Source organism: Platichthys flesus, chromosome 19, assembly GCF_949316205.1.
Source record: "Platichthys flesus chromosome 19, fPlaFle2.1, whole genome shotgun sequence".
Taxonomy (NCBI): Eukaryota; Metazoa; Chordata; class Actinopteri; order Pleuronectiformes; family Pleuronectidae; genus Platichthys; species Platichthys flesus.
Window position 1 is genome coordinate 18,593,480 of NC_084963.1, and position 13,634 is coordinate 18,607,113.

At 41.0% G+C, this 13,634-nt stretch overlaps 2 protein-coding genes across 2 annotated transcripts; both read left to right on the plus strand.

Annotated features, from left to right (window-relative positions):
- Nucleotides 1-1,075: 1,075 nt before the first annotated feature.
- LOC133974794 (peptidyl-prolyl cis-trans isomerase-like) lies at nucleotides 1,076-3,991 on the plus strand. The gene is made up of 5 exons (XM_062412548.1): nucleotides 1,076-1,248; nucleotides 2,210-2,240; nucleotides 3,128-3,216; nucleotides 3,316-3,488; nucleotides 3,582-3,991. The coding sequence occupies exons 1-5, from the start codon at nucleotides 1,180-1,182 to the stop codon at nucleotides 3,715-3,717; spliced, it is 498 nt and encodes a 165-aa protein (XP_062268532.1). The 5' UTR covers nucleotides 1,076-1,179; the 3' UTR covers nucleotides 3,718-3,991.
- A 6,970-nt stretch (nucleotides 3,992-10,961) lies between these two features.
- Nucleotides 10,962-13,527, plus strand: LOC133974586 (peptidyl-prolyl cis-trans isomerase-like). Its single transcript, XM_062412214.1, has 5 exons — nucleotides 10,962-11,126; nucleotides 11,929-11,959; nucleotides 12,684-12,772; nucleotides 12,854-13,026; nucleotides 13,138-13,527. Exons 1-5 carry the CDS (start codon nucleotides 11,058-11,060, stop codon nucleotides 13,268-13,270), a joined length of 495 nt encoding a protein of 164 aa, XP_062268198.1. The 5' UTR covers nucleotides 10,962-11,057; the 3' UTR covers nucleotides 13,271-13,527.
- Nucleotides 13,528-13,634: the final 107 nt, after the last annotated feature.

Below are 13,634 nucleotides of genomic sequence, written 5' to 3' on the forward strand. Positions count from 1 at the left end.
TAAGTGGTTACACCTGCATATTGGATTTATTGAGAGCAAATTCATTTCAACGAGACAGTGCATAGACTGTCTTTGGGTGAATCTTGCTTGCCTTTAGTAACAAGTCCGTAGACTCTGCCAGTTTTTGCAAAATGAGTCCTGCATGTCTTTTCCTTAAAACATCTGTAAGTCCATTCAGCATCTGTGACTCCTGAGTACTCAACAATATCACAAAACACACTTCCCTGTTCAATTCCCTTGTTCCTGACACGGTGCACTGTTGTCGTCATTCGTCGTTGTCTTTGTTTGTTTGTTGAATCCGTGGACAGTCTGAGGCTTTGAAGTTTTCTTTTGTTGTTGTTGTTTTGTTTTCTAATTAACCATAAGCCCCACCAAATATGTGAAGAGAAGGTCAATAAGTGACGTAATGTGAAAATTATTGTGATTGTGAGGCATGTGTAGATGACCACAGCGTGTCAGAGCTCCCCCTGAACATCTAAAAAATAGGCTTTGAGGGGAGCTGGTGTCAATTTCAGGGATCTCCCCTGTGACTCGCACCATGGATTTAGTCTATTAAAATGGAACAGAGAAAAACAAAAGGTATTCAGATATTTCACTAAACCGTAGAACCTAAGTGATACATGGGTTATCCCTAACCCTAACCCTATGAAGACAAAATTATTATTGAGATTCTTTCTTTTCTTTTCTTTTCTGTATGAATTTCATTTGGGGGGGGGGGGGGTAAAAAAAAAAGGGCAATAATAAATAAAATGTACAGTAAGTATCATTAGTATAGGTAAACTGATTCCGCAGAAAACTGTGTTGTGTCAATAATGTCTTATCAGTAAATCATTAATGATGCATAAATGTGTAGTTCTGAGCATTTCTTTAATCCCTCTGGTGCATTTAGACAAATACTTCCACATAAAATAAATACCTCCACAAAAGTGTCATTTTGCTGCGTTCGCAATTAGAAACCCATCTCCCTGTCCGACCAATCAACGCACACCTCATGTCCGTGTTCATTCCTGTTGGTCCGCTTCTGCGCCGTTGAGCAGTGCGGGGGCTATGATTGGTTGCCAGCAGCATTGGCATCGGAGTGTTATCACAGCCACATAAACAGATCCAGTGCGTCAGACGGCTCGATTCATTCATCTGCGGCTTATACACTCAAACCAGCACAGAGGCGCCATTGTAAACATGGGAAATCCCAGAGTTTTCTTTGACATCGCTGTGGATGGCGCTGACATCGGCAGGATCAAAATGGAGGTAAGACAAATCCCACATTAACTAGTCGTTCTCGACTGTGCGCAATTTAGGGTTTAAATTCGGCTTTGGCATCTTTGTTTGATTTGGGCTGAAGCTGGGACTATGTTCTCAACCGCAGCGTTGAGACCTGGGCACAAGTGTTCATGGATTTGAATAGGTCTCAATCTTTGTTTTCTCAGGTTATAATATGTCAATAAATACAGACAAAATCAAGTATATCATGCTCATATCCAACAAAATAGTCCTGCTCCAACGGGAACGCCCATCATCATCTTCATCACCTTCATCATCGTCATCATCTGCATCATCATCTTCTTCATCCTCATCCTCATCAACATCATCATCATGGCATTTGTTTAGGTCAGGCTGTGACTCAATGGAGCGATGTGTATATAGGCATATATATGCCGCAGGATATCGTCTCATTGTAAATATATATATATATATATACAATATAATATAACAATTATGAAGTCTACAAAATGAAAATAAGTATAGAAATATAAATAGAAACTATGATAGAGCACTTACAAGATTAGCAATAAACAAACAGCATCTATACAACCAGTTGAAGGAAAGTTAGATGCATATATTACTTATAAAAGTAATACTCTGTTAGCCCTAACCCTAACCCTAACCCTTAACAGCTTACTTACCGATTGGTGTATAAAATAACGACGCATTTGTATGTAATAGAAATGCAATGTAGTTAAGGCAGCTGATTTTTGTGCTTCTTGTATGAGGCTGTTCTTAGTGTTGAATAGATAAGAAAAAGCCTCTTGGGCCATGTTGGTGTTGCTGTTTTCACATTTGAGGCTTCAGTTATTCTCTGCCTTTCCTTTACAAAGGTTCAATTTTCATCATAAGATATGAGTATATCACTGTTCCTCCTTGTCTGTGTGGAGTATCTGCCAAACTGTGGCATGTTTCACTCATGTAAAAAAATCCCTGTGTCTTGCAGCTCCGGGCTGATGTGGTCCCGAAGACGGCAGGTGGGTGAGACAGAGAAAAGCTTTCAGAGTTACTGCATCAGGCTCAGGCTTTTTGTCCACATCCAACACACATCTGTTAATGGCTGAAAAAACAAGGTGTCCCCATTTAGCTGAGCATTTATCCTTCATTTGGGATCTGAGGCTAGCCCTGGCTGATGCACGGATCGAAATAATCTGAATATAGTCAAATGTGAGGGTAAAACAGTGACCGAAGCAGACGTGCAACTGAGTGCTACCAATGCTAGGAGTGATAATAACACTAAGAAATAAGAGGAAGATGTCTGCAAGTGGTTGAACAGCAAGAAAACATGCACAATGCTTTACTGGGTCCCTGTGATTCTGCCCCACAAAGGCCAATGCTAGTCACATGGCCTCATTTATTCTCAGTGGGTGCAAAAAAAGAACTTTACCTCCATGGAAATGAGATTATGGTATTTATTATTAGATTTGTGTTATTCACTCTTAAAAGTTTTATAATGAGTGATTTTATCTTGACTTGTGTCTCTTGTGTGGAGCATTTCAGGTTTTTGGTGTAACTCCATGTACCCAGTAGTGACTTGTTTCTGCTTTTAAGAGCTGTACAAGTGTTAAAAGTCGGTAAACATTCTCAATAAGCTACTTCATTACACAGCTCCTTTCACATTTGTTTATTTGCCTTTGCTGTTGACTCTTCTCACTTTTATTTAAGTGCAGTTTTTTATGCTATCAGACACAATAACCATCAAGCTATTGTTATGAACTTCAACATTAATTGCTGCTTATTCAATTGTGACATGAAATGTGTCTGTTTCCTGTGTCAGCTGCAAGGACCAGTACTAGGCTGTAATGTATTCATTTTGTGAATATATACGTTTACTTGAGGATTGACTTTCTATCTTTACTTACAGAAAACTTCCGTGCTTTGTGCACTGGAGAGAAAGGTTTTGGCTACAAGGGCTCTTCATTTCACCGTGTCATCTCTAAATTCATGTGCCAGGTACAGTTATGAGATTATGGCAGTTTTTTTTTTCATTTTCATAAGTTCAGATCGAATCTTAGCAGAGTTTTGACGGCAGTTGTCAACTTTGTTTTACAGGGCGGAGACTTCACCAACCACAATGGAACTGGAGGCAAATCCATCTACGGAGAGAAGTTTGCTGATGAGAACTTCCAGTTGAAACACACAGGCATAGGGACACTGTCGATGGCTAACGCTGGGCCCAACACCAACGGGTCCCAGTTTTTCATCTGCACAGCGTCAACTGACTGGTGAGCTCCACTGGGACACGTGCACTCCTGCATTTAGGTGAAAACAAGCAGTTTTGCTGGTCCTGAATACTAATCGTCTCCTCTCATCCTCAGGCTGAACGGGAAGCACGTGGTGTTTGGCAACGTCGTGGAGGGAATAGATGTTGTCAAGGCAATGGACAAGTACGGTACAAAGAGCGGTACTCCTAAAGCCAAGGTTGTTATTGCCGACTGTGGCCAGATAAATTAGTCCATCTCACTCAGTTCTTTTGTGTCAGTCTACTCTCCTGTCAGACTTATCTTTATCGTCCACATCCCAGTTAGTCTTTGAGATGGTGCATATCTACAGTTTGAGTAGAAAAAACACTCTAAAAACAGTTTGTCCAATATTCACTCTATCATAATTTGTACCTTCCAGTTTGTCCTTCAAGACCACATTTAAGATCTAACTTACATTGATGATGCTGATGATGGATGATGAAGATGATGATGGTGTAAATAAATCAATTTCCGACTTTATCTGACTTTGTGTGTGTCCTCTCGTTCTTTTTTTAAGCATTTGTTGAAAAACTCCAGCTATGTATTTGTATATTTTCTCCTGTTTGAGATCTATTGTCTAGTGTGTCATGAAAAGGTGATACAAGGTTGTTGTAGTTTTATATTTCAACACTAGAGGTAAGTATAGGCTTGATTCTTCATTCTTATGCCAGCGTGTGCGTTGAGCTCTATGAACTGATCAGACCCAGTGCCTCTCAAAAGTTGTCAGGAACAGTGGCGGTTTTGGGCACGGGTGAACCGGGCAGCCGCCCGGGGCGGCACCTTCTCATGTCACGTGGGGGGCGGCACGAGCACTTATAAAAAAAAGTTATCTGGCCCGCGAAGCGGTTTTCTATTATCTATCACAGTGATTCTCAAATGGGGGTACGCGTACCCCTGGGGGTACTTGAAGGTACTCCAGGGGGTACTTGGGATTTTTTTTCTTTATATTTAAAATTAGCATCCATTCAAAAATCCTTGAAAAATTGTTAATTAACAAATATTCAATATAATGTAAGTGTAAGTTTATGAACTAAATTTTATATTCAGTAGGCTTTTCAATTTAATTATCCTAAAAAAACAGAATCTCCCCCATACCGATGGTTTGACCCAACCTGGCACACGCCACCTGTCATCGCCTGTCATCGCCTGCCTTGAAAACTTCAACAATGGAGTCGAGTTGAAGTGCAGCAGCAATACTGCTGAAACACGGAGGGACAAGTACCAAAGAAGGCGAAACCAGAGCAGAGAGCCTTCCCTAAACAACACCGTGAGAGCTTGTAGCTCTTCGGAGGCTCGCTAAAACGTAAAAGTTTTCCGTTGTGAAGTTAAATTTCAAAATAAAGCTTTCAAAATAAAAGCATGTAATACAAAAGCGGAAATGAAATGTTATGACCTTAAAGCGAACAAATATTTCACAATAAAATGACAAAGACACTTCACCAATATTAACATTAACATAGATTGGGTTATTTACACTTTTTGTTTTTTTCTGTGGGGAGAGATTTGCCAACAGTGGCATTAAGCCACCACATCTTCAGCGGTATCTCCAGACAAAACATGAAAGTCATGTTGCTAAGCCATGACTTAGCAACATGACTTGCTAACTGGTCACTGTGTGTGGAATTGGCAAATTGGCGCCCCCTGCAACTGCAGCGCCCCTGCTTGATGCTGTGTGAGAAAGGGGAAGGGGAGGAGGCGCGGGGGACAGTTCACCTCTGGGTCTCCCAAATGGAACGGACAAGGGAGGGATCCACTGTATAGAGCAGTGATTTACAAACTGTGTGGCGCGCCCAATGTTTTAACGTCCGCATCTCTTTAACAGCGGAGCAGTAAACAAATCGCTCTTTCGCCGTAGACAGGGGTCTGCAACCAGCGGCTCTGAAGAGCCGCTCCTCTGCAGTGGCTTCCTCAACAGTGTTGTGCTCAGGAAGCCACTGTACACACACACTGTATCAGCAAACACACACAACCATGGACAAGTTTCTGATTCGTAAATGTCAGGCAACCGATGCTTTGCAAATAGGACGAGAGCAGTTTTGTTTCACGACTTGGCAACGTCCTCAGTGTGTTTTGTGTGCCGAGGTGCTGGCAAATGACAGCACCTCTTGAGTCATTGAGTTCAGTCTCTTTACCGATGCAGAGTCCACATCGTGATGCATCTAAGAATCGACATATTTCCAGACCTCTAGTGTGGAACGTGGTGAAACTGAAGCCTTTCAGGACCCTGAAAAAAAAACAAAAAAAACTGCCATAGTGTCTCTTTTGGCTCATTTTGCTGGTCCCAAGCCCGGATAAAGGAGGAGAGTTGGACGTAGAGCTAGCAATGCCGCCCCACTTAACAGTGCCGCGCACATCATCCTGCGGCGCACGTCATCGTGCGGCTGCGCACATCATCCTGCGATGTACATCATCCTGGGGCGCACATCGGCGCACATCGTCATGCTGCAAACATCATCCTGCAGCGCACATCATCCTAGCGCACATCATCCTGCAGCGCACATCATCGTTGGGCGCACATCATCTTGCGGCCCACATCATCCTGTGGCGCACATCATCTTGAGGCGCACAAGTCGGCGCCCATCATCCTGCGTGATCGTCCTGCAGCCCAAAGCATCATGCAGCGCACATCATCCTGTGGCGCACTTCATCCTTTGGCGCACATCATGGTGCATCGCACTTCATCCTGCTGCGCACATCTTCCTGCCACGCACATCATCCTGCGGCACACTTTATCCTGCGGTGCACATCGTCTTGAAGCGCACATCGTCTTGCAGCGCACATAGTCTTGCAGCGCACATCATCTTGCAGCGCACATCATCGTGCAGCGCGTATCATCATCACTGCACATCATTGTGGGGCGCACATCATCGTGTAGCGCACATCATCCTGCTGCGCACATCACCCTGCTGCGCACTTCATCCTGCTGCGCACATCATCACCTCACATCATGGTGTGGCACATCATCGTCTAGCGCACATCATCCTGCTGCACACATCATCCTGCTGCGCACTTCATCCTGCGGCGCACATCATCACCGCACATCATGGTGTGGCACATCATCATGAGGCGCACATCATCCTGCTGTGCATATCATCATCACGGCACATCATCGGGCGGGGCGCACATCATCCTGCGGGGCACATCATCGTGGGCGCTCATCATCTTGGGCGCACATCATCTTCGGCGCACATCATCATTCAGCGCACTTCATCCTGCTGCGCACATGGTCCTGCCACGCACATCATCCTGCGGCACACTTCATCCTGCAGTGAACATCATCTTGAGGCGCACATCATCTTGCAGCGCACATCATCATGAGGCGCATATCATCATCTCTGCACATCATTGTGGGGCGCACATCATCGTGTAGCGCACATCATCCTGCAGCGCACATCATCCTGCTGCGCACTTCATCCTGAGGCGCACATCATAACCGCACATCATCGTGCGGCACATCATCCTGCGGCACATCAAAGGAAGAGGGTTGGACCTAGAGCTAGAAGTTCCACCCCACGTAACAGCCTTTAGATTAAATTTGATATTCTAACATTTAACAATAAAGGGCAAGATCGATTTATGTATGTGGGTCTAGATACAGCATTAAAGTCATGTAGTTATTTTGAGAAGTGATGGCCTATTTCATTGGCAAGATAAAAAAAAAAGAATCAACAGCAGAATACGGAAGCGTATTGCATTCACTTTTATTTTTTTTGGCAGAGTTGTGTGCATTGATTTTCTTTTTTTTTTTGGGGGGGGGGGGGTGGGGGCTCGGAGGGGGTCTCGCCTGGGGGCGCAATTCCATGTAGAACCGCATTGGTCAGGAATCACTCAAGTTTGGCTTTTATCATCACAGAGGCGTGTTTGTAAATAAACCCCAGAGTTTGTTGCACTGTTTGTTGCGCTTCTGCTGGCAGGATTGTGATTGAGGTCAAAGTATATATATCACACAATATTCACTTTTAACTTGGACAATGCACAACTTGAGGTTTAAAGTCGGCTTGGATATCTTTGTAGGAATTCTTTCTTTGCTGTTTATTTTTCCCTTTATTTAAAGAGACATGGAAATACAAACAATTAAAGACACAAAGCATATAAAGTACACACAGTAAATGTATGTTTTATTGTGATGTTCTTTAGTTTTTGTTGTGGAAGAGCCTTGGCGTCCTCTGGAATATTGAATGAAACAGGATGTACTTCATACCTGGACTTAAATGGTCAAATGAAACAAAACATCATATGACTAATAAAGAGTCTCGACCTGACTTGGACAATGCATTCAAATACATTCAAATATTTAGTCAGTGTGCCACCTGGTGGCTAGAGAAAGGATAGACGTCTTCTAACAGATTGATGCATCCACTTAAAGTTTGGTCAGAAAAGCTTTAAAACCTTAGTGATGCTTTAATGTGAGTTTTCTCAAAATGTTGTTAATATGATAGCCTGGTAAATTATGGTTATTCGTCATGAATATTTAAAGTATTGTAGGTAGACCAACTTTTACAGGTAGGACTGGCAACAGGAAGTTATAGGCTGTGTATTTTTTACCTCTTACCTCTATTCAGATCTTGCTCAAATTTAGCCAGATAATGGTCAAGACCTGAATGACGGAATATTGTGAAGTTTTCTTGGACAAAAAGTGTTGTAACTATGCCCCACACCATCAGCCCAGGCTTAATGAAAACTACTGGTACATGCTGTTGCTGCTATTGTCACATTTGAGGCTTCAGGAAGTATCATATCTTCATATTCTCATATGTCCGTGACGAGGAATATCCACATGGAGGAAAGAGAAGAATCAGCCAACATCACTGATAACGAAGCTGAGCAGAATATTCTCACTGTCTTGTGATAGTCCTATCTTTTACTTTTAAACTCAGAGCCTGTATTGTTATATTTTTGATTGAGTAAAGAGTTTGAATCAGTACTGACAATTTTACTGATGTTACTTTTAACACAAACATCTTTACTTCTACTTGAGTAAAGAATGTGTTTACTTTTCCACCTCTGGTTATTGTTCTTTTAAAAAAGCATAATGTGAGTGCAACTGGACTTTGATTTCTTTAAATATTAATTTGCTTTGACCTCATGAACTTTCCTTCGAGTTTAAGGAATAGTGTTGAGTATGGAAGCCCATTTCCGCCACATTGATGAAGAAAAAAAAAAAATCTATCTCATAATTATGACTTAGCATCTCATTATTATGAGATAGTATCTCATTATTATGACTTAGCATCTCATAATAATGACTTAGCATCTCATTATTATGAGATAGTATCTCATTATTATGACTTAGCATCTCATAATAATGAGATAGTATCTCATAATTATGACTTAGCATCTCATAATAATGACTTAGCATCTCATTATTATGAGATAGATTCTCATTATTATGACTTAGCATCTCATAATAATGACTTAACATCTCATTATTATGAGATAGTATCTCATTATTATGACTTAGCATCTCATAATAATGAGATAGTATCTCATAATTATGACTTAGCATCTCATAATAATGACTTAGCATCTCATTATTATGAGATAGTATCTCATTATTATGACTTAGCATCTCATAATAATGACTTAGCATCTCATTATTATGACTTAGCATCTCATAATAATGACTTAGCATCTCATAATAATGAGATACTATATCATAATTATGACTTAGCATCTCATTATTATGAGATAGTATCTCATTATTATGACTAAGCATCTCATTATTATGAGATAGTATCTCATAATTATGACTTAGCATCTCATAATAATGACTTAGCATCTCATTATTATGAGATAGTATCTCATTATTATGACTTAGAATCTCATAATAATGACTTAGCATCTCATTATTATGACTTAGCATCTCATAATAATGACTTAGCATCTCATAATAATGAGATACTATATCATAATTATGACTTAGCATCTCATTATTATGAGATAGTATCTCATTATTATGACTAAGCATCTCATTATTATGAGATAGTATCTCATAATTATGACTTAGCATCTCATTATTATGAGATAGTATCTCATGATTATGACTTAGCATCTCATTATTATGACTTAGCATCTCATTATTATGAGATAGTATCTCATAATTATGAGTTACTGAGCGAGTCTGTGTGTGTGTGTGTGTGTGTGTGTGTGTGTGTGTGTGTGTGTGTGTGGCGGGTTGTGTTCGCGTGTGTGGGTGTTGGTGTGTGGGTGTGTGTGTATGCTTGTCTCTGTTCCTCTTCACTAAAACTGATAATCACATGTATTTTTTAAGTTATTATTCGTTCATGACCGATCATGACTCTGGATCGCTCCTTCACTTTTACCCTGACAGAACTGATTGTGCGCGTCACGTTACGTCTCGTGTTGTGAGGAGCGGAGGACTGAGTGCTCACGGTGTTTAATGTGTTTCATGAACTCAAACAAACACAAATTAAACGTCAGTCCTATACGTGTCCTAATAACTTGTGATTAGTGCTAGGGTTTATTGTTAAAGTGTAAAGTGAGCGCAGGACAGAGGGGAAGTGAGGCGGAAGCAGACTGCGACACGTACAGGACGTACGGACTTTTAATGAGCGTCTGTTCTGATCCTGGAGCAGCGCTGGTTATAATCATACAGCGGCAGCACATCGCTATGACAATCAATGGAGCAGAAAACATGAATCGATTATGTTATGTCACTGTATTGATGCATAGTCGCCCACTTCCGCGAGTAAGGCGGCATCCCCGAAGCCGCTCAGCAACGGCTTCTCTGCTCTGTTATGCCCCGCCCACAATCGTATCTCATAATTATGACTTAGTATCTCATAATAATGACTTAGCATCTCATAATAATGAGATACTCTCTCATTATTATGAGATGCTATCTCATAATAATGAGATGCTAAGTCATAATTATGAGATACTATCTCATTATTATGAGATGCTAAGTCATAATAATGAGATACTATCTCATAATAATGAGATGCTAAGTCATTATTATGAGATGCTAAGTCATAATAATGAGATACTATCTCATAATAATGAGATGCTAAGTCATTATTATGAGATGCTAAGTCATAATTATGAGATACTATCCCATTATTATGAGATGCTAAGTCATAATAATGAGATACTATCTCATAATAATGAGATGCTAAGTCATTATTATGAGATACTAAGTCATAATAATGAGATACTATCTCATAATAATGAGATGCTAAGTCATAATTATGAGATAGATTTTTTTTTTTTCTTCATCAATGTGGTGGAAATGGGCTTCCATAGGTTGAGGACAGTAGATTTTCACTTTTCCACCGCAGCTTTTTCTCTCTTGCCGTAGCTCCGCCCTTTCAAGCCGTCCTGAAACCGGTTCTACAGCGCAACCCACACGTCATCGCACATTTTCATTTCTATTGGTCCAATATTAAGCCCTCGAGGAAGACAAGGCTGTGATTGGTTGTTGTTAGCTCTTAGTTCAGCTTGCGCTGAGAGCCAGTGAGTCGGACAAGTTGACAGGATTCACCTCAAGTGCAACTTTTACATTATAACCAACACAGAGGCAGGTTTGTGAAAATGGCCCGGCCCAGAGTTTTCTTTGACATCACTATTGATGGCGCTGCTGCTGGAAAGATTGTAATGGAGGTAAGATAAATCAATCACCGACTATATATTTATTTTTGACTATACACGATTTTACAAGAAGTTTAAAGCTGGGTTCATTAACAGGCTGTATGTGTGACTGTTCTCAGGTGATGCTTTAACGTTAAAAACAGGTTTATGAGCAGATACTTGCAAATGTTTCCTTTTTATTGAGGCCTGTGGAAAGAATGGTGCGAGGACCCGTAAGGACCCAATAGGTCCTTCCATGCATTTGGTCCTTTTACGCATTTTGAGGCCCGAACAGGCTTGAAAAGTCACAAAACTTATCAGACACGTCCGATCTTGTGATTTTTTTTTTAAAAAAAAAAACATATAGAACTCATGCATGGGCGTGCCGTAATGTTCCATTACCCTGACCGTTTTAAAGACGAGGAAGTGCAGGTCCATGGCACGGGATTGTGGATGAAACAGGAAGTAGGCCTATAACTAGCGTGTGCTTTGTCAAATCGGCGCAAAACTACACATGTTTCACAAGACATCTACATGACAATATTAAGACTCAGTGGCTACGTGGAATGGCGTCTGTTACACTTTGAGGTCGTTTTTCCTAGCAGGTTTATCACGTTCAGAAAAGCCTTAAGATATGAGTGAGAGTCCCTCTTTGAAGACTTAGCCCCACAACATCCAATATTTCATAAATTTCAACATCGTCTGGCCTAATGCCAGTGTCATAGCCCCGTCTACTGGAAAATATAGGACATTTTACGGTCTTTCATAGTATCTCACTGTTCCTCCTGTATGTGTCAAACTGTTCACTCATGTAAAAAATCCCTCTGTCTTGCAGCTGCGGGCTGATGTGGTCCCAAAGACGGCAGGTTGGTGAGACAAACCTTTAGAGTTTCTGCACACAGCATCAGGCCCATGCTTGTTGTACACACCCAAATACTTGTTTGGCTGAATAAACAATGCTGAGGATTCATTCATTGTGTGGGTTGAGCCTGTCACTGACTCATCGTTTAAAAAAAACCTGAATATCTGGTCCAAGAGTCAAATGTGAGGGTAAAACATTGACTCAAGCAGATGTGCTACCACTGCTGTGTGTGATAACCGCAAGAGGGAAGAAACCGCTCCTGGCAAGTGGTTCAAACCTGCACAATACTTTACTGGGTCCAATGTTTGTCACCTGGCCTAATTCATTCTCAGTGGGTTAAAAAAAAAGAAGTTTGCCTCTCATGGAAATGAGTTCGTTATTCACATTCCCTTCAGATTCTACTTGCAGGTTTTGATGTTGTTATGACTTTAAAGACACAGTAGTTTGTGTTTTCTGCTTTTAGGAGCTAAACAAGTGTTGAAAGGCCTGTAAACCTTCTCAATCTGCGTGTACATCTTTCCAGGGCCTTGTTTGTTTTAAAGATCATAAACCTTGATACTAAAAGTTTTGCAAGACATAACAAAACTCAGATTTACTGCATTGTATCAGAGTACAAAATGTGTCTGCTTCTTGTTTCCCAAATTTCCTATAAAGAGGATTTAGGTTTTTATTTTGTGCTTGTTTTAGTTATGTGTTTACTTGAGGATTGACCGTGTCTTTACTTACAGAAAATTTCCGTGCTTTGTGCACTGGAGAGAAGGGTTTTGGCTACAAGGGCTCTTCGTTTCACCGCATCATCCCTAAATTCATGTGCCAGGTACAGTTTAGGCTTAAGCTCATGTCGAACCTTAATCACTACGGCTGTTGCCACATGTGTTGACTCAACTTTGTTTTACAGGGCGGAGACTTCACCAAACACAATGGAACTGGAGGCAAATCCATCTACGGAGAGAAGTTTGCTGATGAGAACTTCCAGTTGAAACACACAGGCCCAGGGACACTGTCAATGGCTAACGCTGGGCCCAACACCAACGGTTCCCAGTTCTTCCTCTGCACAGCTAAAACTGCCTGGTGAGCTCCACTTTGACACGTGCATGCCTGCATTTAGTTGGAAACAAATATTTTTGGCTGGTTTGAGATTTTTTTTCTTCTCAAATATTCATCTTCTCTGCTCATCCTCAGGCTGGACGGAAAGCACGTGGTGTTTGGCAACGTCGTGGAGGGAATGGATATTGTCGATAAAATGGACATGCGTGGCACACAGGGCGGCACTCCTAAAGCCAAGGTTGTCATCGCTGACTGTGGCCAACTATAGTCTAACTCACTCAATTCCTTCATGTCAGTCCGCTCTCCTGTCAGATGTATCCATATCATTCACATTCCAATTAGTCTTTGAGATGGTGCATATCTAAAATATCAATACAAGAAATAAACTCTAAAAATAATTGTTAAATCTTCACTATGTTATCGGTCATCCCTTTTAAGTTTGTCCTTAAATGGCCTAATTTATGAACAAAATCTGACTTGAATTCAGGATGTTGATGATGGAAATAAAGCAACATGGCAGCCTGACCGTGTGTGAGTCCTTATTCAGTTTCTAAGCATTTGTAAGTGAAATCCAGTTATGTATTTATGTTTACATCTATGTGTAAGGTAGGTTTTTGTGAAACGTATATTAA